General features: G+C 41.8%; 1 protein-coding gene and 1 long non-coding RNA gene across 5 annotated transcripts; both read left to right on the plus strand.

Moving 5' to 3' along the window:
• Positions 1-7,903: 7,903 nt before the first annotated feature.
• On the plus strand, positions 7,904-15,928 carry LOC139570644 (NAD-dependent protein deacetylase sirtuin-1-like). Of its 3 annotated transcripts, none has more exons than XM_071392694.1 (9): positions 7,904-8,321; positions 9,260-9,421; positions 12,302-12,540; positions 12,632-12,784; positions 12,898-13,045; positions 13,138-13,217; positions 13,385-13,568; positions 13,711-14,364; positions 14,542-15,928. In XM_071392694.1, the coding sequence occupies exons 1-9, from the start codon at positions 8,003-8,005 to the stop codon at positions 14,820-14,822; spliced, it is 2,220 nt and encodes a 739-aa protein (XP_071248795.1). In that variant the 5' UTR covers positions 7,904-8,002; the 3' UTR covers positions 14,823-15,928. The 3 variants fall into 3 exon arrangements, with proteins under 3 accessions (XP_071248795.1, XP_071248797.1, XP_071248796.1); XM_071392696.1 differs by lacking the exon at positions 9,260-9,421 and adding an exon at positions 9,151-9,222 and having other exon boundaries at positions 7,905-8,321; XM_071392695.1 differs by lacking the exon at positions 9,260-9,421 and adding an exon at positions 9,100-9,222 and having other exon boundaries at positions 7,906-8,321.
• Positions 15,929-16,315: 387 nt separating this feature from the next.
• On the plus strand, positions 16,316-20,451 carry LOC139570645 (uncharacterized). 2 transcript variants are annotated; one of them, XR_011674135.1, is made up of 3 exons: positions 16,316-16,471; positions 19,392-19,522; positions 19,659-20,423. It is a non-coding gene; the product is annotated as an uncharacterized lncRNA (long non-coding RNA). The 2 variants fall into 2 exon arrangements; XR_011674134.1 differs by having other exon boundaries at positions 16,317-19,171; positions 19,659-20,451.
• Positions 20,452-26,202: the final 5,751 nt, after the last annotated feature.

Genomic DNA, 26,202 nt, shown 5'->3' on the forward strand with positions numbered 1-26,202 from the left:
AGAAACCAAATGTGATTTTGACTGACAATTGAGATGTACAAACGATGGCATAAGGGGACGATAAGCGGATAAAAGATCATCTGTAATTTCGATGAAGACATTTATGGGCGAGCTAGGACGCACATAGTCAATATAACTATTTGTTCAGCACTTTTGAAATGTACAGCGACAGAATTCAGAACATGGGCCGTTCTTACAGTGTTCTTCCTGTACACCAAGTGGGAACCGTAGCATAAATAAAGGGGGCATATAAGCAGAAAATGAAAGCTCTTACAATATTTGATGATTCAATTTCTCTAAAACACGTTATAGGCTACATGTGCACCACCAAGTCAGAACAGTATGGAAAATAGACCAAATGGTTTGGGTGAGACACATGGGCTACTAACAGCTTACTACACAACATACACGTAGTATTACTTTCTTAACTACAGTATACATATCTCCCTGGCATATTACATAATTTATGCAGCAGCACACAGGACATTTTTGGACTCACCTTACATTTACATTTAAGTCATTTAGCAGACGCTCTTATCCAGAGCGACTTACAAATTGGTGCATTCACCTTATGACATCCAGTGGAACAGCCACTTTACAATAGTGCATCTAAATCTTTTAAGGGGGGGGGGGGGGGTGAGAAGGATTACTTTATCCTATCCTAGGTATTCCTTAAAGAGGTGGGGTTTCAGGTGTCTCCGGAAGGTGGTGATTGACTCCGCTGTCCTGGCGTCGTGAGGGAGTTTGTTCCACCATTGGGGGGCCAGAGCAGCGAACAGTTTTGACTGGGCTGAGCGGGAACTGTACTTCCTCAGTGGTAGGGAGGCGAGCAGGCCAGAGGTGGATGAACGCAGTGCCCTTGTTTGGGTGTAGGGCCTGATCAGAGCCTGGAGGTACTGAGGTGCCGTTCCCCTCACAGCTCCGTAGGCAAGCACCATGGTCTTGTAGCGGATGCGAGCTTCAACTGGAAGCCAGTGGAGAGAGCGGAGGAGCGGGGTGACGTGAGAGAACTTGGGAAGGTTGAACACCAGACGGGCTGCGGCGTTCTGGATGAGTTGTAGGGGTTTAATGGCACAGGCAGGGAGCCCAGCCAACAGCGAGTTGCAGTAATCCAGACGGGAGATGACAAGTGCCTGGATTAGGACCTGCGCCGCTTCCTGTGTGAGGCAGGGTCGTACTCTGCGGATGTTGTAGAGCATGAACCTACAGGAACGGGCCACCGCCTTGATGTTAGTTGAGAACGACAGGAAGAACAACCTTGTTGTTCTGTGCTCACTTGAACAGGAAGGTGGCGCGGCGGCCCTTCGTGGGCAGATTTTGTCATCAAACTTTGTCATCAAAATCTGGCATTCTCTGGATTCATGGTGCTTTCAAGACAAATGGGGACTCTGGAAAAAACTAGGTAGAATTATGAGGATGTCAGTGATCTTCAGGTCGTAGCTCTAGAAAGATGCCGAGTTCCCGAGTTCCCGTTTACAATTCCGAGTTGGATAACCGTTCAAAGCGTATTTTCCCAGTCGGAGTTCCCAGTTGTCTTGAACTCACTGAAGTCAGATTTCCTAGTTCTGAGTTAACAGTTGTTTTGAGCGTGACATAAATCATGCTGGATTGACAGCATGGCCAATGTTGAATGTTAATAATTTTAAACTCGGAAAAAATAACCTTAAACTGAGAATTGGGACCACACACCCACTCCACTGAATAGCAGGCTAGTGATTGCTTTGTAATGCTTGCAGTTAGCCATTGATTCCTTCCAAACCACGCATTGTTCAATTTGCAATTTCCAGCTTTTTGTGTAATGTTCATGTCCAATGGCCGATGAGCACCGATATGTTTCATCTATAATCTTTAATCTATTTCTCTTCATTATTTATCTTCTTATGACAAGGATTGAAAAATATTTGACAGTAGGTTGTCAACTTAATTCATGATGATGACTGCTAGCTAAGATTTTGAAAGTATGATGTTGACATGATCAATCCAATCAAAGCTACTGTAGATATAACATCATTTGGCATCCTTTTATCTGTGGCCAATGACCTTGAGCCTTCTTGGATGGGCACTTCTAATGTAACTCTATGGCAGCACCCAAGAAGCTTGAATTTTCGAGCGCTACCCTTAGATTTGGCAGTGACGTAGTGTCCCCATGAATGACCGAACACTGATCCAATCACGGCGCAACTAGAGAACATTACCAACCCCTATGCTCCGTATTTTTCGCTGGCTGCCCCACCACAGAGAGCACTGAGCTAGGCTGGAACACCTTCATTTTGGAGCTGCCTTACTCAAGAAAGCAAAAAAAGAGACCATGTTTGTATGGAGGCTTTATTAACTCGATTATTATAATATATTTTTTACATTGGATCTTCTTACCCAAGATGGCGTAGCAGTCAGGCGTCATTGTCTTCATCTTGTCATGTCCCGTGGATATATCTTTTTTCTTCACATTTTCTTCTCATATATTTCGTATATATTTTCTAAATATTTTTTAAACTTCAACTCCAACATACTCTCCTGCAACCCTACTAGCTAGCCACTGCTAGCGGTCATCAGCTAACCTTAAGCCCAGACAACTCCTGCTAGTCTGCACAGCGCGATTCAACCCAGAGCATACTGGACTCTTTTTCCCCACATCTCCGGATTCCTACCGCAATCTCTGAACCTTTTCACCTGGATCATCACAGCTAGCTAGCTGCTATCCGAGTGGCTACTCCTGGCTAACATCTCTGTCCCGAAGCAAGCGCCAATTAGCCTGTAGCTAGCCTATGCTAGGCCCAACTCCCAGCTAGCTGAAGAGGTCCATCAGCCACTTCTTGTGCTACAATACCTATTTTGCCAATTGGCCTGGACCCCTTTTACTGCCTATACGGAGCCCCACCGATCCTTCACGACTGGTCTCACGAATCCGCCCGAGGGGGTTTTCAACAGGCTCCTCCGTCGCGACGTCCCCTGAATTGCCATCTGCTATCCACGGCCCACTAGCTGTCTAGAGCATATCGGACTGTTAGCTGAAGAAGTCCATCAGCCAATTTTCTTGGGCTACAATACCTATTTTTCAAATTGGCCTGGACCCTTTACTACACAGAGCCCTGCCGGTCCATCACGACTGGTCTGCCGACAGAACCGCCTGAGGGGGCTACAACTGACTCTTCCATCGCGACGTCCCACTAAGGCCCTTCTGCTAGCCTGCTGCCCCGGCCCGCTAGCTGTCTGAATCGCCATGTCTCCAGCCCGCCTAGCTACTCACTAGACCCCATGATCACTCGGCTACGCATGCCTCTCCCTAATGTCAATATGCCTTGTCCATTGCTGTTTTGGTTAGTGATTATTGTCTTATTTCACTGTAGAGCCTCCAGCCCTGCTCAATATGCCTTAGCTATCCCTTTTGTTCCACCTCCCACACATGCGGTGACCTCACCTGGTTTAAATGGTGTCTCTAGAGACAATACCTCTTTCATCGTCACTCAATGCCTAGGTTTACCTCCACTGTATTTTCTGTACATGGTTTACCTTCACGACCATTGTCTGTACATTATGCCTTGAATCTATTCTTCCGTGCCCAGAAACCTGCTCTTTTACTCTCTGTTCCGAACGCACTAGACGACCATTTCTTATAGCCTTTAGCCGTACCCTTATCCTACTCCTCCTCTGTTCCTCTGGTGATGTAGAGGTTAATCCAGGCCCTGCAGTGCCTAGCTCCACTCCCATTCTCCAGGCGCTCTCATTTGTTGACTTCTGTAACCGTAAAAGCCTTGCTTTCATGCATGTTAACATTAGAAGCCTCCTCCCTAAGTTTGTTTTATTCACTGCTTTAGCACACTGCCAACCCGGATGTCCTAGCCGTGTCTGAATCCTGGTTTAGGAAGGCCACCTAAAACCCTGAAATTTCCATCCCTAACTATAACATTTTCCAACAAGATAGAACTGCCAAAGGGGGCAGAGTTGCAATCTACTGCAGAGATAGCCTGCAGAGTTTTGTCATACTATCCAGGTCTGTGCCCAAACAATTTGAGCTTCAACTTTTAAAAATCCACCTTTCCAGAAACAAGTCTCTCACCGTTGCCCCTTGCTATTGACGACCTTCTGCCCCCAGCTGTGCCCTGGACACCATATGTGGATTGATTCCCCCCCATCTATCGTCAGAGCTCGTATTGTTAGGTGACCTAAACTGGGACATGCTTAACACCCCGGCAGCCCTACAATCTAAGCTAGATGCCCTCAATCTCACACAAATTATCAATGAACCTACCAGGTACAACCCCAAATCTGTAAATACAGGCACCATCATAGATATCATCCTTACCAACCTGCCCTCCAAATACACCTCTGCTGTCTTCAACCAGGATCTCAGTGATCACTGCCTCATTGTCTGCGTCCGTTAATGGGTCTGCGGTCAAACGACCACCCCTCAATCTCACACAAATTATCAATGAACCTACCAGGTACAACCCCAAATCTGTAAATACAGGCACCATCATAGATATCATCCTTACCAACCTGCCCTCCAAATACACCTCTGCTGTCTTCAACCAGGATCTCAGTGATCACTGCCTCATTGTCTGCGTCCGTTAATGGGTCTGCGGTCAAACGACCACCCCTCATCACTGTCAAACGCTCCCTAAAACACTTCAGCGAGCAGGCCTTTCTAATCGACCTGTCCAGGGTATCATGGAAGGATATTGACCTCATTCCATCAGTAGAGGATGCCTGGTTATTCTTTAAAAGTGCTTTCCTCACCATCTTAAATAAGCATGCCCCATTCAAAAAATGTTGAACCAGGAACAGATATAGCCCTTGGTTCAATCCAGACCTGACTGCCTTTGACCAGCACAAAAACATCATGTGGCATACTGCGTTAGCATTGAATAGCCCCTGCGATATGCAACTTTTCTGGGAAAATAGGAACCAATATACACAGGCAGTTAGGAAAGCAAAGGCTAGCTTTTTCAAACAAATATTTGCATCCTGTAGCACAAACTCCAAAAAGTCTGGGACACTGTAAAGTCCATTGAGAATAAGAGCACCTCCTCCCAGCTGCCCACTGCACTGAGGCTAGGAAACACTGTCACCACCAATAAATCCATGATAATTGAGAATTTCAAAAAGCATTTTTCTACGGCTGGCCATGCTTTCCACCTGGCTACCCCGGTCAACAGCCCTGCACCCCCCTCAGAAACTTGCCCAAGCCTCCCCTACTTCTCCTTCACCCAAATCCAGATAGCCGATGTTCTGAAAGAACTGCCAAATCTGGACCCCTACAAATCAGACAATCTGGACACTCTCTTTCTAAAATGATCCGCCGCAATTGTTGCAACCCCATTACTAGCCTGTTCAACCTCTCTTTCGTATCGTCTGAGATCCCCAAAGATTGGAAAGCTCTTCAAATGGGGAGACACTTTAGACCCAAACTGTTACAGACCTATATCTATCCTACCCTGCCTTTCTAAGGTCTTCAAAAGCCAAGTTAACAAACAGATCACCGACCATTTTGAATCCCACCGTACCTTCTCCGCTATGCAATCTAGTTTCTGAGCTGGTCACGGGTGCACCTCAGCCACGATCAAGGTCCTAAACGATATCATAACCGCCATCGATAAAAGACAATACTCTTGCTGCAGGTGATTTTCTGATCCACCTCTACGCAGATGACACCATTCTGTATACTTCTGGCCCTTCTTTGGACAGTGTGTTAACTAACCTCCAGACGAGCTTCAATGCCACACAACTCTCCTTCCGTGGCCTCCAACTGCTCTTAAATGTATTTAAAAGTAAATGTATGCTCTTCAACCGATCGCTGCCCACACCTGCCTGCCCGTCCAGCATCACTACTCTGGACGGTTCTGACTTTGAATATGTGGACAACTACAAATACCTAGGTGTCTGGTTAGATTGTCAACTCTCCTTCCAGACTCACATTAAGCATCTCCAATCCAAAATTAAATCTAGAATCGGCTTCCTATTTCGCAACAAAGCATCCTTCACTCATGCTGCCAAACTTACCCTCGTAAAACTGACTATCCTACCGATCCTTGACTTCCGCGATGTCATTTACAAAATAGCCTCCAACACTCTACTCAGCAAATTGGAGGCTGTCTATCACAGTGCCATCCGTTTTGTCACCAAAGCCCCATATACTACCCACCACTGTGACCTGTATGCTCTCATTGGCTGGCCCTCGCTTCATATTCGTCGCCAAACCAACTGGCTCCAGGTCATCTATAAGTCTTTGCTAGGTAAAGCCCCACCTTATCTCAGCTCACTGGTCACCATAGCAGCACCCACCCGTAGCACGCGCTCCAGCAGGTATATTTCACGGGTCACCCCCAAAGCCAATTCCTCCTTTGGCCGCCTTTTCTTCCAGTTTTCTGCTGCCCAATGACTGGAACGAATTGCAAAAATCACTGAAGCTGGAGACTCATATCTCCCTCTCTAACTTTAAGCACCAGCTGTCAGAGCAGCTCATAGATCACTGCACCTGTACATAGCCCATCTGTAAATAGCCCATCCGACTACCTCATCCCCATACTGTTATTTATTTTTTGCTCCTTTGCACCCCAGTATCTCTACTTGCACATTCATCTTCTGCACATCTATCACTCCAGTGTTTAATTGCTAAATTGTAATTATTTCACCACTATGGCCTATTTTTTGCCTTAACTCCCTTATCTTACCTCATTTGCACACACTGTATATAGACGTTTCTATTGTGTTATTGACTGTATGTTTGTTTATTCCATGTGTAACTCTGTGTTGCTGTTTATGTCGCACTGCTTTGCTTTATCTTGGCCAGGTAGCAGTTGTAAATGAGAACTTGTTCTCAACTGGCCTACCTGGTTAAATAAAGGTGAAATTTAAAAATAAATAAAAAATAGTTTGCAAACTGATATGTGAAACATATTAATGCCAAAAATAACATTCAAAACAGGCAACCCAATTTTGTTAGTTATTTATTTTTAGCTAAAAATGTGGCACTGCCCCACCTGCCCTGGGTGATATGTCGCCACTGTAGTAGACAATGTTCAACAACAGTGTGGGCACCCTTCGCACATCAAGGTCTCCGTATGACCTTTAATCTGAACCTATGCTCAAAACAATTGAGTGACCCCCAGTCTTAATGTGTTAAATTACTAATGAACTTCAGAGTAGTTTAAATGTTACATGGTCCTGTAATAAGTCTACACCAGGCAGTGACAGTTGAATGGATGCAGGATGCAAATGGTTTTAGTTGTTTGTTTTTAATTCACACTTTCAATGCAATACTTCATAAATGTTTTGTCATACACGTGGTATACGGTCTGAAGTTTAAGTCTGAGTTTAAATTATAAACTCGGTGGTTAGAGACCTGAATGCTGATTGGCTGACAACCGTGATATCATACCGTATACAGGGTATGACAAAACATTTATTTTTACAGCTCTAATTACGTTGATAGCAGTTTATAATAGCAATAAGGCAACTCGGGGATTTGTGGTATATGGCCAAAATATCACGGCTAAGGGCTGTGTCCAGGCGCTCCGAGATGCGTCGGGCATAAGAACAGCCCTTAGCCGTGGTATATGGCCCCTTTCGTGCGTTATTGCTTAAATATAATCCATTCTGATCAATATTATGCAAGCTTTGAAAATAACTGATTTAGCTAGCCTGGCTCCTCTGAAGGCTTCAGTGGTGTTGCGCGTTCCAGGTCGACTTTATTTTAGGTCGCGCTGTGCAGCTGGCAGTCTCAAGAACCAGAACGACAATGTGCCATTGAATATTGCAATATTATCCAGCTAACGCTAGTAGCTTTAGTTGATTTGAAATGTGACATTTGCTCAAATAATTTCAATCAATGTTCATAGCTAACATTAATCATGATACGTGTTCTTATGGTTGACGTCATTGACGTGGCGCTCGGGCCGCAACTACTGGTGGAGTGGAGAGCGAGTCACATGCGCCATTTAAATACCCAGCTGTCGACCGAGAAATATTTTTTATTTTACCACAGCGGCTTTTTCTGCTGAAGATGGCGGACGGGGAGAGTATCCTTGTTGAAGCCACTTCAAGTATGGAAGAACCCGTTTCAAAAAAGTCCAAAATGAGCATGGGCATAGAATCTGGGCTCAAAATTGGTCAGACTGAGCAAGCTACATACGGGCTAGAGGCTTGTGAGAGTTGGGCTGCGGCGATTTCTGCGCGGCCAGATGAGGAGATTGAGCCGGTGATGGCGTTAGGACAGGCCCCAGCAGCAGCACTAGGCGGAGACAATGGGCTGCTGGTCTTGGAGCCTCAGGAAAGCGTAACAAACTTAAAAAATGAGTCTGCACCCGCTGCGGAGAATGCAGGTAGGCTAATTTAGCTAGCTGCTATAGCTAGTATGCAAAGTTTTTTTTTGCGGACTCGAGCGTTGCATGTCTGGTTCGATTACTCCACCTTGGATAGCCAATTCAATTGGGCTCGCTAGCGTTGTAGCTAACTTGCTGGTTCAGCAGTACGTCAGCCTGAAGGTTGAAACTAGCAAACTTTAGCCGACTCGTTTAAAAAAGGGTAGCCGATATCAACATTAGCTTTTTGGCTAGTAATGTTATGCAATTCAGTTTTTTGGGTTGCAAGTTTTGCACATTTCAGGGAATGCAAAAATACAGTAACATTTTCAAGTCCTTTGCAGAATAGTTAGCTAGGTAAATTACTGTTTAACACATTGCCTGAGTGATCTGTTATGAAGAGATGGCTAGTCCACATTAAAGATGCAGAAATCGCTCCGCCATTTCTTGGTTGCTAAAATACTAAAAGTTAGCTTAATTTCAGTTAATGTGACAACATACAAGTAGATAATAATGTACCATTTAAACCGCTGTGAAATCTATTTTTACATAACCAAAAATATTGTATTTTCAGTTGTTTGAAGCTGGTGTATAAAACCGAAAGTACAAGACGCGAAAGCGAAACTTAAGAACGGGAAGAATAGAAAAAGCACACAGAACAGAAATACTGCCTGCTTTCAATGAGTGACAGATATTTAACACATTTCTATATGAATTTGGTCGGGTACATATTGCAGCTTTAAATTAATTGACAAAACTATTAATTCCCACAATCGTGTCCTCTTTATTGCTTGTCCAGAGTGTCTTGGCACCGATGAGGAGTTTCACCAAAATGGCTTTGCCTTCCCAGATGGTGTCAATGAGGATGATGACAGATCCTCACATGCAAGTTCCAGTGACTGGACCCCTCAACCACAGATAGGTACAAGATGTCTAATAATACATTTTATTTTTACCAGGTGTATTGAAAATTCTTTTTTCAAACTGTACAAAAGACAACATGCAGACGCTCAACCATCAACGACATCACACCTGCCCAGAGACCTACCTGTTTTCACCCCCATCTCCAGTGCCGGTTGAGAGAACGCCAGGAGTGTGCAAAGCTGTCATCAAGGAAAAGGGTGGCTACTTTGAACAAACTCAAATATAAGATGTATTTTGATATAACACATTTTTTGGTTACAACATGATGCACTAAATGTTATTTCATAGTTGTCTTCACTATTATTCTACAATGAAGAAAATATTGAAAATATAGGAAAACCCTTGAATGACTAGGTGTGTCCAAACTTTTGATTGGTACTGTACATTTTTCAAGATAATTGACGAGAAGCATATCGTCCAGCCCATCGGGTATCTCACTGCACCCTCATGACAATTCTTGAAATATGCAGACAAGTAAATTTACATTGCAACACTTCTGACAGCCAACTTTCTCCACCCATAACATTTTGACTTTATAGCATTTCCAGGGGGCATGGATTATTTAGTCATTATTAGGTTTACACTTTAGACATTACTCTGTCGTTGTGCTGTAAATTGTCTCTTGTATAATACATTCTATACATTACGCTTAATCCAGTATAAACTAAAGGTTCATTAAGAATCCATTCATTAGTTATGTTCAAACATTCCCTCCAACTTGTGCCAATATCAGTTATTTTTATGTCTTGGTACCAATAGTTTATAAACTCAGCAAAAAAAGAAACATCCCTTTTTCAGGACCCTGGTTTTTCAAAGATAATTAGTAAAAATCCAAGTAACTTCACAGATCTTAATTGTAAAGGGTTTTAACACTGTTTCCCATGCTTGTTCAATGTACCAAAAACAATTAATGAACATGCACCTGTGACTAACAGCTTACAGACGGTAGGCAATTAAGGTCACAGTTATGAAAACTTAAGACCACTAAAGAGGCCTTTCTACTAACTCTGAAAAACACCAAAAGAAAGATGCCCAGGGTCCCTGCTCATCTGTGTGTACGTGCCTTAGGCATGCTGCAAGGAGGCATGAGGACTGCGGATGTGGCCAGTGCAATAAGTTGCAATGTCCGTATTGTGAGACGCCAAAGACAGCGCTACAGGGAGACAGGACGGACAGCTGATCGTCCTCGCAGTGGCAGAGCACGTGTAACCACACAGGATCGGTAAATCTGAACATCACACCTGCGGGACAGGTACAGGATGGCAACAACTGCCCGAGTTACACCAGGAACGCACCAGTGCTCAGACTGTTCGCAATAGGTTGAGAGAGGCTGGACTGAGGGCTTGTAGGCCTGTTGTAAGGCAGGTCCTCATCAGACATCACCGGCAACAACTTTGCCTATGGGCACAAACCCACCATCGCTGGACCAGACAGGACTGGCAAAAAGTGCTCTTCGCTGACGAGTTGCAGTTTTGTCTCACCAGGGGTGATGGTCGGATTTGCGTTTTATCGTTGAAGGAATGAGCGTTACACCGAGGCCTGTACTCTGGAGCGGGATCGAGGTGGAGGGTCTGTCATGGTCTGGGGCGGTGTGTCACAGCATCATCGGACTGAGCTTGTTGTCATTGCAGGCAATCTCCACGCTGTGCCTTACAGGGAAGACATCCTCATCCTGACATGAGGCTCATCCTGACATGACCCTCCAGCATGACAATGCCACCAGCAATACTGCTTGTTCTGTGCGTGATTTCCTGCAAGACAGGAATGTCAGTGTTCTGCCATGGCCAGCGAAGAGCCCAGATCTCAATCCCATTGAGCACGTCTGGGACATGTTTGATCTGAAGGTGAGGGCTAGGGCCATTCCACCCCCCCCCCACAGAAATGTCCGGGAATTTGCCGGTGCCTTGGTGGAAGTGGGGTAACCTCTCACAGCAATAACTGGAAAATCTGGTGCAGTCTTTGAGGAGGAGATGCACTGCAGTACTTAATGCAGCTGGTGGCCACACCAGATACTGACTTGTGATTTTGACCTCCCCCTTTGTTCAGGGACACATTATTCAATTTCTGTTAGTCACATGTCTGTGGAACTTGTTCCGTTTGTCTCAGTTGTTGAATCTTATGTTCATACAAATATTTACACGATAAGTTTGCTGAAAATAAACGCAGTTGACAGTGAGAACTTCTTTTTTTGCTGAGTAATTTTTTTCCTACGAGGTTGTCATTTGGATAGGCTCTCTGCTAGGTTTTGAATATCATACCTATCATATGAAGATCCTTTTCTAACTCAAATAGAATTCCCTTAAGATTGCTCTAATGTCCCAAAAGATTTCAAATCAACATTTTGTGATATTAAACTTAAATTGCATGTATTTGAAAATATTGACATTGGTCAATCCAAAATTGCTTTTTATTTCTGAAATAAATAGATTTCCTATTACCAAGTAATTTGTTTTTTACGCCTTTGTTTCCATGTGAACCAATTTATCGGTGCATTCTGAAAAGCTATCTAAGGATTTTTCCCATGGCTTGTGTTTTGTGGGAGTAACATTGGTTCTTGTAGAATCTGTTTTAATTTTCTTCCATATTGTTAGTGTTAACTATGAAGTTGTTAATGTTCTTAGTTTATCGTTTAAAAATAGACAAGTGAAACGATTGAGGGTGAATGTGCATCTTCTATAATTACACATTGTCCCTCTTTAGTGCATTTAATGATATGTCTCAAATAAAAGCCATGGGTGGTGAGTTGATGCAATTCCAATCAGAGGTTAAAAAGATTAGGGAGATGTAACTTTCCTTTTTGAGTTTTATTTGCCCGTATAAAGTCTAATGGCTGAGGTATACTTTTTTAAAGAATGTCTTTGGTGGGGTTATTGGTATTACTGAGAATATATATAAGAACTTTGGGAACCATGCCATTCTGAAGAGGTTTATTCTACCTTTACGATTTATGGGAAGATTGTTGCATTTAATACATCTGCTGTAATACATGAAATTGCATGCAACCCAGGTGATGTTCAAGATACAATAACATGTTTAAAGCAATTTGAATGTGCAGTATTTCTGTTTGTTTTTATTAGGTTCCTACAGTTTTATTCAGCAACACATTATGAGAGAGACCAATCCGAGAACAATACTAAAAGACTTGCTTCCTGAGACTGTGCTTCCGCCTGACTTGGATGACATGACACTGTGGCAGATCATCATCAACATCTCGGAGCCTCCTAAAAGAAAGAAGCGCAAAGACATAAACACCCTGGAGGATGTGGTTCGGCTACTCCAGGAAAGCAAAAAGATCCTTGTGCTGACCGGTGCTGGGGTATGTATTGCAGGGAACGATTAAGTTTTGCTGTGTCTTTGTATAGCTTTCACAGTTGCCTTATTAGGACTGATGGTTTATTTTTCCTCAGGTGTCTGTTTCTTGTGGAATACCAGACTTTCGATCCAGAGATGGCATTTATGCAAGGCTGGCAATAGATTTCCCAGATCTTCCAGACCCTCAAGCAATGTTTGATATCGAGTACTTCAGAAGAGACCCACGGCCATTTTTCAAGTTTGCTAAGGTTTGTGGACTGAAAGCATATCTATATAGTATTTGTTTAAGCCATGATGAATATCTGTAAATGACCACTTGTTGGATATGTGAGACGGTTTTGATTGCTCTGTTCTCTTGCAGGAGATCTATCCAGGACAGTTCCAACCTTCGCCTTGTCACAAATTCATATCTATGCTGGACAAGCAGGGGAAGCTGCTACGCAACTACACCCAGAACATTGACACTCTTGAACAAGTGGCTGGGGTTCAGAGGATCATCCAATGTCATGGTACATAATGTAATAGATGTTAACTTTAATCAAGTGTTTGTGGTTCCGGGTCTAATATTCACTCTTATGACCCACACTCTTCTGTGTTTCAGGGTCTTTTGCAACAGCTTCTTGTCTTGTCTGTAAACACAAGGTTGACTGTGAGGCCGTAAGGGAAGACATTTTTTATCAGGTATTGGCAAGAATGGTTCCTATTAATATTCACCAGTGTCAAATCTGTGAATTGATGTGTACTCCTGGACAGACTTGTGGCTTTTTTTCAGTCATTCACAGCTTATCTTGTACAGTAGCATCCGTTGTCTGATTTGTTTCCATAATGAATTCAAATCTCTGTTCAAGGTTGTCCCTCACTGTCCACGGTGTCCAGATATCCCCCTGGCAATCATGAAGCCAGATATTGTCTTCTTTGGAGAGAATCTTCCAGAACTATTCCACAGAGCAATGAGGCAGGATAAGGATGAAGTGGACCTCCTTATTGTCATTGGGTCCTCACTGAAAGTGCGACCCGTGGCTCTCATCCCAAGTATGTTGAAAATGGTTTTTTTTAGATGCCCAAGATTAGCAATGCTATTACCAATGTTATTGTCATGTTATTACCGTTATTACCGGTATTATGCTTTATCTCGAGCCATGCATATATAACAGGTGACCTCTTTTTCCATCAGCCTCTATTCCTCATGACGTGTCTCAAGTCTTGATAAATCGGGAGCAGCTGCCTCACCTCAACTTTGATGTGGAGCTACTTGGGGACTGTGATGTCATCATTAATGAGCTCTGCCATCGGTTGGGCGGAGACTTTGAGCAACTGTGCTACAACTCCTTAAGACTCAATGAGATCACAGAAAACCCCCCGCGGTTAGCAATTTCCGCAGAGCAGCCATCTTGCAAGGCCTTGTCTACTCACAGTAAGCCAGCAGAAAAAGAACAGAAGCACCGTCACACAGATTCATCGGTCGGTGCCTCAGAGGAGACGAACACTCATATGGTCTCAGACACTCCAGAACGCGACAGAGTACCTACAGAACCTTGTCCGACGGCTCAGAATGTCACCGACACACCTGAAGTCGATGGAGTACCACCGGAGCCCTGTCCAAAAGGGCAGATTGTCCAAGACACTCCAGAAGTAGTAGCACAACCTGAGCCCTGTGCAAAGGCTCCAAGCCCCAATGAGGAGAGAATGGAGTATTCCGTCTCTCCATCAGCAGACACGCGGAGTGAAGAAGGCTCTGGATTAAATGATCAACACATCAACCTTGAAGTTCGCAGACTATGCTGGATGAGTCGAATCTGTCGAAGTCCTATCAGCAAGCGTCTTGAGAGTAAGATTTCAAGTGTTCGTTTACCTCCGATTATGTGCAAAACTTTTTTTTTTTATGCAAAACCTTCTGATGTTAATAACTTTTCCATGTTGTTTCATTAAATCATGTCCTGTAATTTCCATGTTAAGACAACTTGTTGATGTGAATTTCACCCAAAATGTGATGTCTTTTACCCAGCTTCTCAATACCTTTTCCGAGCACCAAATCACTACATCTTTCACGGGGCAGAAGTGTACTCCAACTCGGAGGATGAGACGTCCAGCTCCTGCGAGAGCGAGGACTCCAGCCTGGAGATGGAGGAAGATAGTGATGCAGAGGACGAGCAGAGCACACCAACAGAGGAGGTCGAGGGCTGCCTCATAGACGCAGTGACACACAAGAAAGCCTGTGAGGGCACGTTGAGTGTGAAGCAGACAGACAATACAGACACAAATGTTCAGAACACCACAGACCTTTAAAAAACAAACAATTACCCTGTCTTGACAAGGCACTTTTCTTGTTTTTATTATCTTGTTTTGTATAATTTTTTTCTAGATTGCGTTGACACTTCCGTACTTGTGCAGAAAATTCATTCTGTCTTTCTGCGTCCGACCACATTACTGAGCTGCAGGGTAGTTGAGTACATGTTTTGTGTACTACCATTAGCAGCTTAACCAAGAAAGGAACAGCAAACTTAGACCAAAGAACACCCCCCCCCCCCCCCCCCCCATACTCTAAATGTTTTTCAATTGTTCCATAAAGTCCTAAAATATTTGTTTTTGACTTACCCACCACTGAAGTGTAAAGATTATATTTAATGGTGGCATTGTTTTCCTTACGATATTTGGCAGCTACTTTTTACTGTCACGGTCAAGCTTTTATTATTTTTGTATTTTGTAAGACATACTCAACGAGTAGGTGATGGTTTTCTAAATCAAATTGAAGTTATACATTGTGCAAACATAAAGCCTTATAAACATGTTCAATATGCTTTCATTTGAGCAAATAGCACTTTTTTGTCTTCCATTTCCAGCAGTTTGATGCATTTGTACTTATGTCCTTGGTTGCATGAGCTATTTGGAGAAATGTCCAGCCCTAACACAGACATTGTGTTCTGGGATCAGTTTAACATGAGCCGAATTTAGTGTTTTAAGAGCCTCATTCATCTGTTTAAATTGTTTTTGTTTTGATATTGATCTTGGTAGTAAAATAACAAATATTTTCAACATTTGTGGTAGGCATTTTTTTGTTTTCATGACACAACGTAAATAGCCTTTATTAATCACAAGGTGTAACAACTCACTTGTGTAAGAAATGGATAGAGATATGAGAGTTGCATGCTATTTGATGGCCAAGTTTAGTTTGAGAAGACCACTTTACAGGTAAGTGCATGCAGTTCAGATCCTGCAGCAGTGCCAAGGGGGCGTTTTACATAAATGAAGGGACAACATTTACATGAATGAACTGAAGATGATTAAAATGAAATTTGACTTTTTTGATTTAGTATGTCATCATTTGTGATGTTGGTGTGTCAGCTTTCATGCTCTGTATTATTTTTTACATAATTAAAAACGTACTAACCTTTTCTGTTTTCTTTAAAAACATTACATTTTATTTGCTAGATTTATATTAGGCTTAACGACACCATGCACCAACAAATAGCAGATAATCTCACTTGAGGTTGCCATTTATGTAAATATGGCATTACATACCTATATTGATAATGTATACTGTATTTATAGTATATCTCTATACCTATGTTTTTTAAGTTCTTATGCCTGCAAAAGTCACAAAGAGCTGTTTTTGTCTAAAATAGTACTAAGATTATTTTTCAAAGAATGTAATTCCAATCCAGCTTCAGTGATAAAAACGAACCTGTAGTCATTGCATGATTTTAACTACATTGTCCTGATACCCCAGTCGCAGTTCTTTTCAAGCCATTTCGTAAATTAGGCAAAGGATTAAGGTTTAGCTACACCGCTAGTTGTCAACAACTGTTGTTCCAGACGCGACCACTAGATGAAGCTTACTTCATCTAGCCACAATGGTAGAAGCGTAAACAAACCAACTGTGGCAGAAAAATAATCAGTATCATAACACCGGATCGTGGAATCTATTCAACACATCGGTAAGCCATTATAGAGTACAGGTTGGCTAAGCCTAACTACAGTAATGGTATTGCTGTTTCATCAGGGAGCCACAAAGATGAAGTAAACAAATGTCATCGCTGAATCCCCGTCATGTTTGCTATTTCATGAAGCCACAAAATGGAAAGAAGCTAAACAAATGATTTTATATTTGAATTTCGCATTGTTTAAAGTTGAGAGATATCATTCAGCAAAGTAATGAGACTGGGTGTGTAAGTATGCCGCCAGGGTAATATGGTAAAGTTGGCCTCAAGTAAAGGCCTTTGAACAAAAAAGACAAAGGAGAGAGAGAGAGAGCGCTTCATCAGCTTTTAGATTGCTTAGAATACGAGTAAACTAAAATATGCTAAGAGTGAAACACTTGCAATATAATCAGCAGAGATTAACTGGAGATGGGGGTTTAACCAAACATTACATGTACCTGCCATGGTAGAGAGAGAGAGAATGAGATAGTCCCCTTGTCCAGTAGAAGTCAATAATCAAACAACACACCAAAAACTTGATCAGTCATAACATGTTGCAGCATCATCATGTGTTATGATCCGATAGGCTGCAAAGACTGTAACATTATAGTAAATAAGACTAAAATGCTGAATTGTTAGTAAACGTTCGGGGGAGAGAGGCTAATCTTCACAGCATCAGCCTACAGATACCTGCCAGACTTGAGAGACAGAGACAGTGTGTGTACGCTTACCTGACTTTTTGTGGAAGGTACTACAGACCTTCTCGTGCACATAATGTTGTTGAGATACACTACATGACCAACATTTTTTGTGAACACCTGCTCGTCGAACATCTCATTCCAAAATCATGGGCATTAATATGAATTTGGTCCCCCCTTTATCTGCTCCACTCTTCTGGGAAGGCTTTCCACCAGATGTCGGAACATTGCTGTGGGGACTTGCTTCCATTCAGCCACAAGAGCATTAGTGAGGCCGGCGCTGATATTGAGGGATTAGGCCTAGCTCGCAGTCGGCGTTCCCAAATCATCCCAAAGGTGTTTGATAGGGTTGAGGTCAGGGCTCTTTTTACCCCTTTTTCTCCCCAATTTCGTGGTATCCAATTGGTAGTAGTTACAGTCTTGTCTCATCGCTGCAACTCCCATACAGACTCAGGAGGTCAAAGGTCAAGAGCCATGCGTCCTCCGAAACACAACCCAACCAAGCCGCACTGCTTCTTGACACAATGCACATCCAACCACATTTTGTGGTATCCAATTGGTAGTAGTTACAGTCTTGTCTCATCGCTGCAACTCCCGTACAGACTCAGGAGAGGCAAAGGTCAAGAGCCATGCGTCCTCCGAAACACAACCCAACCAAGCCGCACTGCTTCTTGACACAATGCACATCCAACTCGGGAACGCCGACTGCGAGCTAGGCCTAATCAGCCGCACCAATGTGTCGGAGGAAACACCGTACACCTGGCGACCTGGTCAGCGTGCACTGCGCCCGGCCCGCCACAGGAGTCACTAGTGCGCGATGAGACAAGGATATCCCTGCCGACCAAACCCTCCCTAACCCGGACGACGCTGAGCCAATTGTGTGCCGCCCCATGGGCCTCCCGGTCGCGGCTGACTGCGACAGAGCCTGGGCGCGAACCCAGAATCTCTGGTAACACAGCTAGCACTGCGATGCAGTGCCTTAGACCACTCGCCACCCGGGAGCCCTAACAAACCATTTCTGTATGGACCTCGCTTTGTGCATGGGGGGATTGTCATGCTGAAACAGGAAAGGGCCTTCCCCAAACTGTTGCCACAAAGTTGGAAGCACAGAATCGTCTAGAATGTCATTGTATGCTGTAGCGTTAAGATTTCCCTTCACTGGAACTAAAGGGCCTAGCACGAACCATGAAAACCAGCCCCAGACCATTATTCCTCCTCCACCAAACTTTACAGTTGTCATTATGCATTGGGGCAGGTAGTGTTCTCCTGGCAACCACCAAACACAGATTCGTTTGTCGGACTGCCAGATGTTGAAGCGTGATGCATCACTCCAAAGAACGCATTTCCACTGCTCCAGAGTCCAATGTCGGCGAGTTTTACATCACTCCAGCAGACGCTTGGCATTGTGTATGGTGATCTTAGGCTTGTGCTCTGCCATGGAAACCCATTTTATTAATGAATAGTTCTCGTGCTGATGTTGCTTCCAGAGGCAGTTTGTAACTCGGTAGTGAGTGTTGCAACCAAGACGATTTTTACGGTACTAGGCGCTTCAGCACTTGGCGGTCCCGTTCTGTGAGCATGTGTGGCCTACCACTTCACAGGCTGAGCCCTTGTTGCTCCTAGATGTTTCCACTTCGCAATAACATCACTTACAGTTGACCGGGGCAGCTCTAACATGGCAGAAATTTGACGAACTGACTTGTTGGAAAGGTGGTATCCTGTGACGGTCCCACATTGAAAGTCACTGAGCTGTTCAGGAAGGCCATTCTACTGCCAATGTTTGTCTATGGCGATTGCATGGCTGTGTGCCTGATTTTACACACCTGTCAGCCACGGGGGTGGCTGAAATATACTCTAAAAATGTGGGATTCTTCTAAAAGGATTCTTGACACTGAAAATTGCCCCCAAAAGGTTCTTCCAAGAACCCCATAGGAGGTGGGGTTCATCGAGGAATTTGAATTTGAAAGGACAACAGGTGCAAGCACTAAACTGAAAAATATAAAGATCTCCTCAATTTAAGGTAAGGTTTGTCCCTTGTATAATCTAAATTGATATTGTTTTATGATGATACCATCTATCTTCTCATATTTGTGCAAATCTTTCTAAAACAGAAAATTGACAATTGAATGGATATCAAATCAACAAAGAGGCGAGAATATGTAGGCTATAAGAATATGTTGAAGGCTAGCTGTATTGGGTGCAGATGACTGAACTGCTCACTTTTGTGTCTGTGTCTGCAGGTACACAGAGAAGGAGGCATACAAAGGTACTGTATGTCAATTGGTATTGGTATGTTATGCAGATCACATTTACCATCCTCCTCCCTTACCTCTTCAACGAATATCCCATAGACCTCTACATTATGGACAAGGTATGTGAATGAAAACCATTATAAAAACAGTTTTTTAAATTCACATTTACCACAAAAACCAAGGTATGAATACTGTCTTTGCATGTTTTGTTAACCATCTGTATAATTACTATTTTACTATATTTTGGATTCACAGACTTCACCCTCCCTACACGTCTGATGAATATAACAGGGAACTTGTTTGATCATCATGCACTGCAAAATCATTCTGGCTAAGGAGATGGAGAACGTTAACACATTAACATCAACAGGCCAGAGGATATATCCATTTGACTTGGAGCTCTGCTGGGAGTTTACCTCATATTTAGATTTTTTATTCTGCTTTGCCACTAAAATCACAATAAACACTGACAACTAAAATATAGTGTTATTGTTGTTATTGTTATGCTTATTAATAATAAATAATAATAGGGGGGGGGTAGTTAAAAAATGAACCCCAAAAGGTTATTCAAAGAACCCTTTTATAGGGTTCTTCGGAGAACTTATAGGGCTTTCCCCACAGTTTCAGTTTGAAGAACTCCTGAAGGATACTCCAGGAACCTTTTCTTTTTAGAGTGTAGCCGAATCCCCTAATTTGAAGGGGCGTCCACATACTTTTGTATATATGGTGTTTGTCGAGTTTCCTTGTAGGCCTATTTGGCGAGGAAACTGTAAAGCAAGCTCTATAGACTATTGCCTGTTTCTGTTTATGAGTCTTTTATTAAAGAATATGAAACAATGTGTATTTTTGCTGCTTTTAATCAACTCATGCAGAGCTGTTCTTTATATGGCCTAAAATAAATGTGTTCATATAGGGAGAATATTATATATAGGCTGTAGCATAGCGAATTTTGAGTCAGTTATGAAAATAGAACATGTAATGAATGCTGTAATTGTTTCATGTAATTGTTTCATTGGAAGTTTCAATAAAAAAATACTTTGTAACATGACTATAGAAATGAAACATTGTGATTTTAGAGACACATTTACAGTAGTCTATGATTAAAGGGTTAGGCTATATTGGGCTCTCACCATCATCCTTAGCATTATTCACATAATTCCAATTCAACCCATCACAATTATCGGCTTGGGTATTGACATCAATGAGCAGGCTTTCCAAGTGGGCTCCCTAGTGGCGCAGCGGTCTACGGCACTGCATCTCAGTGCAAGAGGAGTCACTTCAGTCCCTGGTTTAAATCCAGGCTGTATTACATCCGACCGTGATTGGGAGTCACATAGGGCGGTGCACAATTGGCCCAGCGTTGTCCAGGTTTGGCCGGAGTAGGTCGTCATTGTAAACAAGAATTTGTTCTTAACTGACTTGCCTAGTTAAATAAAGGTTAAAAAAATATATATTAAAAGTGAGGAGAGACACATTGGTAGTCATACCAACAGAAAAAGTCTTAAAATGTATGCATTTCCCCCTACATTGTAACAGTCTAATAAGTCAATTTAAAATAGAACAACATCACATAATCCATTTGGCCTGTCGTTTAATTTAGTCTCAATATGATACAAAAAATGAGTTTTGAGTTGACTGTATGGGGGTATTATATTAAAGATCTATTCGAGGGTTCAACTTAAGGCAAGGACATCTTTTAAAACTATTTTGATACTCACCTCCTGTATTGATAATATGAATGAGAATGTAGTGCATTTAATTTTGAAATCAGTATCTGTCCATCTCTCCCATAGATCCCAGTTGTTGGCATGAGAGATTCACAAGACTATAACATTTGAATGTTGTAAAATGCTTCCCTGCCTGGACACTCACATTCAAATCATTTTCACCTCCTCAAAATCATTTTCACCTCTCATTTTCCCCCCCAAAATATGCATGAGAGATTCACAAGACTATAACATTGGAATGTTGTTAAGTGCTGCCGTGGTTGGCGAGGACACAGATTGAATAAAATGAATTACATGGAAATAATGTTTTTTAGCTTTTGAACCTGTATAGGCGTACATTTGTAGCCTGTATAGTTTGTTGGACTATCCTTTATGTAACATATGAGACATCAAAACGTTCTAGAAAAACCTTGCATGTTATCACAACAGCTGTTCACTTTACTGTTATTCTGAAAATCATTTCTGAATCAGCTGATGATTGTTGAAACAGGGTTCAAGTTTTATGTCTACTTTCACAGATAATTGCTTATTATATTGATAGGCAAACATTGTCACTAATACAAGGAACAAAAAGTGTTTGTCACACGATGTCGACAAGTAAAATGTTATCAGAATATTAAAATTGTACATTCCCAAGACGCCCAAAAGATGCTTCTAGTTCATACTTAAATGTAAAATAATAACGTGCAAACAAACTAAAGAATACTATTTTATTAATTTAAGATTATCACCAAGACAGGCAGACAGTCTATACAGACAAACAGTACATTAGGCTATACATTGCACAAGAAGAGTATAGGCTATTTTATGAGATTTAAGAGAATGAATGCAAATATATCCTGCTAATGGTACAATAACTAGATCCATTTGATTACCTTTAAAACTATCGTCTGAACGGCCGGATCTGAATAAATGGCTGGATGGATTGCTTCAATAGTCCAGCAATTGAATTGCAAGTCGTTCATATACTTATAATCCAAATATTCTGCTTAAAAAGATCCTGCACTGCTACCCTCAGCATTCATTATTCTTAGAAAAAAATTCCTGGCGCATGAATGCTACATCTACAGACGGGAACGACCGACCGCAAATAAGACATTCTGGAAGTGCCCCGAATATGACGCTTTCGAATGCCAAGGTCGCATAACCCTCACTGACGGAGTTATCTCCAAATTATGCTGGATAGCTGGTTCTTTCAGCGCCCGGAACATCAACTGGAGGAGTTCCTGACACTTTCAGGCAACATGGGTTGCAGACAAGGTCGGACGCCTTGGAGAAAGCCAATGTTAATGGCTTTATTATTGGTATTCTTATTATTGATGACAGCATGCTCAATGCCAATGACATGGTTGCTAATCTGCTTCTATCTCTTTTTTTATGTTCAGAATGGAACTGCCACTATGCTGTCCTTCAAGACTTGTCGAAGACCGACAACGGAGGTGGAGGGATGTCATCGACTTTTTTTCCGCGAATCTTGGCGCTACCCATCCCACCATTCGGAAGATCATCGAGGCATTGCAATGATAGCAGCAAAGAAGTGAAATGAGAATGGAGCAGCAACTTTTGGGGTACCACCGCCATGCCAAAGACCCCGCTACCACAAGCAACAGAAGGATCTGAAGTCACTGGTTAATTAAGAAGTAGCCTACACCATGACTTAACGACTGGAGTCTGACCTAATGAGCGTTGCCTAATGAAGTAGCATGTAAATACTCCAAAATCCATCTATTCAAGTCAACTAAATGTGCAAAATGTGTTGATTTGACAAATAATGTTAAGTTAAGTTGACTTCAACTCAATAAAATCTGTAAACATAAAAAATCAAGTTCAGTTAGCAAAGAACAATTTGCTCAGTCAACTTTAAAATCAGAACTAATAAGTCAAATAAACTAAAACAAGATCCTAGTTGTGTTGACGAAACATGACAAGTTATAATAACTACAAATCATGACATTGTCTTAACTTATAAAATCAAGTTGAATCAGCTATGACCTACGTGTTCCCTCAACTTTCAAATTAGATCCAATAAGTAAAATTATCTAAATAAAGACAACAGTTGTTTTGACTTTAAATGTCAAGTTAGGATAACTATAAAATCTTGACATGAACTTTACTTACAAAATTAAGTTAAATCAGCTAAGACCTGTGTGTTAATTTTACTTTCAATTCAGAACCAAGAAGTCAAATCAACAACACCAAGATAACAGTTGTGTTTATTAAACATTTCAAGTTTTGATAACTACAATTAATTACACTGTCTTAACTTACAAAATGTATTTGAATCCACTAAGAACAATTTGTTCAGTCAACTTTCAAATCAGAACTAATAAGTAAAATAAACTAAAACAAGATCCCAGTTGTGTTGACAAAAAATGACATGTTATATTAACTACAAGTCATTACATTGTCTTAACTTATAAAATCAAGTTGATTCATCTATGACCTATGTGTTCCCTCAACTTCCAAATTAGATCCAATAAGTCAAATGAACTAAATGAATACAACAGTTGTCTTGACTTTAAATGTCAAGTCAGGATACCTACAAATCTGTACATTAACTTAACTTACAAAATTAAGTTAAATCGGCAAAGACCTATGTGGTCATTTAACTTCTAAGTCAGAACCAAGATGTCAAATCAGTGGTCTGTGCAACTGCCTCCGGTGCACATGTACTGTTGTGTGGGTTTGAACTTCTTAATTATTGACTTAATAGTGTACCTATTGTTTAATAGTGGAAACCATTTTTTTATTTTTGAATTTGTGAGTGTTTTTGCCTTTCCACATTGTGATTGATGAAAAATGCATATTCCATGCGTGTTACCTTATTTTTATACCCAAGTTAAAGGGAGCCATGGAAGGCCACAATACAGCTCCTTTTTTCATTAGTAAGGATCCCTATAGGGTGCCAACAATTTTCACAATTGTAATTTTGTTGATCTGTTTGTTTTAAATGGAATTTGATTGGTGCAACTTTGCTGCAGTGACTTCCCCCATATTCCTTGCAGCCAATAAATTCAGGTTTTGTCTGTGAGGGCAAAGGTCACGTGCAATATCTCATGTTCTCATTTCTGACACCAATGCAGCAAATGTTAAAGAATATGGGGCCACATAGCATGAACTGTGTCAATTGTATGGGCTATGGTTTCATATTGTGTTAGCTGAGGGTTACAAGTTTTTACTGCATGAAGGTCTACACATGTGTAACTGTAACAGTATAACTTTAGTCCATCCCCTCGCCCTGACCGGGCGCGAACCAGGGACCCTCTGCACACATCAACAACAGTCAGCCACAAAGCATCGTTACGCATCGCTCCAAAAAAGCCGCGGCCCTTGCAGAGCAAGGGGAACCACTACTTCAAGGTCTCAAAGCGAGTGACGTCACCGATTGAAACGCTAGTAGCGCGCACCACTGCTAACTAGCTAGCCATTTCACATTGGTTACATAACTAAGGCCAAGCTGCTTGCTTAGCAAGTAGGCCTATTGCTTAAACTGTAGGATAATGATTTACATACACAATTTCTCTATGCATACACATGTATTAGTGATCCTAAAATTGGGCCTAAGCTTTCATGGCTAACCATCTAACAATTCGTGTTTGGTGAGGCCAATGTAGTGAAAGTAATATGTGTAATGTTACAATTGGTTATAAGAGAGATTAACTACAAAAAACACTCGGAATGCATCAGATCACCTATCCCATTGTGTGATGTTTGTGTAGAGTTTGCTCCTTGTTTGCGCATTGATAGGGGATATAAATCAAACTTCATTTGGTTTAGCACTTACAAGCACTCCTTGTAATTCTAGTAATCAATTAATTCTTAAACAAAAGTGTTTAGAATCAAACATATTTTTTATTTACTTAAGCCTTGTCGTACTAGCACAATTTATTTTAGAACTCAGTGTTAATTTATAGGCAGCGGCATCATTTCAGGAAGTGGCTTGATCAAGACTGTGCTTCTGAAACTACTTCATTCAACAGCTTTCCAAGCTGGAGTAAAATGTGAGTATCTCCTTTAAAAAAATACAACCACTAGCATGTTATTTACCTACTTTTCAGCACAAGAATAGCAAGGACATTAGCCACTATGTTACATGCTAGCTAGCTAGCTGGTAAGCACCACACACTCTCCATGTTAAAATGGTAATTTGGTTAAATTAAGAAAGAAAAACATATTTGACTACATTTGGCAAATAGTATTTTACTATATCATGTCACGCCCTGACCGTAGAGATCCTTTTTATGTCTCTATTTTGGTTGGTCAGGGCGTGAGTTTGGGTGGGCATTCTATGTCTGGTGTTCTATGTTGTCCTTGTTTTGTATTTCTATGTGTTTGGCCTGGTATGGTTCCCAATCAGAGGCAGCTGTCTATCGTTGTCTCTGATTGAGAACCATACTTAGGTAGCCTGTTCCCACCTGTGTTTGTGGGTGGTTGTTTTCTGTTTTGTGTGTTCACCTTACAGGACTGTTCGTTTGTCGTTTTTGTTGTTTCGTCAAGTGTTTCGTATTTTATTAAAGGTAATATGAACACCTACCACGCTGCACCTTGGTCCTTTCCTTCCAACAGACGTTACATATCAGTTTAAATCAGATTGCTTGTTTAATTCTGCTATGTGTACTGTAGTATAATTGTAGCTAAGTTTGCTGTTATCATGCTGTTAAATAGTACCGCTCTAGCTAGCAGCACACATGGCGCCAAATTGCAGACATGCTGACTAACTTTGTTTGATAACCTGCATAACAGTAGCTAGCAACAAAAGCCAACTGTAGCTATGCTTGTAGTTATAAGTACTATTATATTGGGTGGTAATGAGCTGTTATCAGTTTATTTTACTATTGTGGTTGTATTCAGTGACTTGCTAGCCAAACATCAGATATAGGCATGTGTAGCTAAGTCAATTCTCCAGGGTATGTTGTGCCATTTAGCTAGGATGCTGTTAGCTAGTATCGCACTATCTAGCATGGTGTTAGCTAGCATAGTGTTAGTTAGGACCGTTAGGACACGTGGCCGAATTTGCACATGTGCTGGTTAGTTAAAGTGCATTTAGTAAGCATGGCGCTAGATAGCACGTG

Source organism: Salvelinus alpinus, chromosome 3, assembly GCF_045679555.1.
Source record: "Salvelinus alpinus chromosome 3, SLU_Salpinus.1, whole genome shotgun sequence".
NCBI lineage: Eukaryota > Metazoa > Chordata > Actinopteri > Salmoniformes > Salmonidae > Salvelinus > Salvelinus alpinus.

What these genes read in the sequence shown, in the direction of transcription:
- LOC139570644 (XM_071392694.1), top strand. Translation starts at nt 8,003, where the DNA reads ATGGCGGACGGGGAGAGTATCCTTGTTGAAGCCACTTCAAGTATGGAA. An exon ending in AGCTGTCATCAAGGAAAAGG is followed by an intron (nt 9,422 to 12,301) that starts GTGGCTACTTTG and finishes TGTTTTTATTAG; the next exon opens with GTTCCTACAGTTTTATTCAG. An exon ending in GGGAAGACATTTTTTATCAG is followed by an intron (nt 13,218 to 13,384) that starts GTATTGGCAAGA and finishes TCTCTGTTCAAG; the next exon opens with GTTGTCCCTCACTGTCCACG.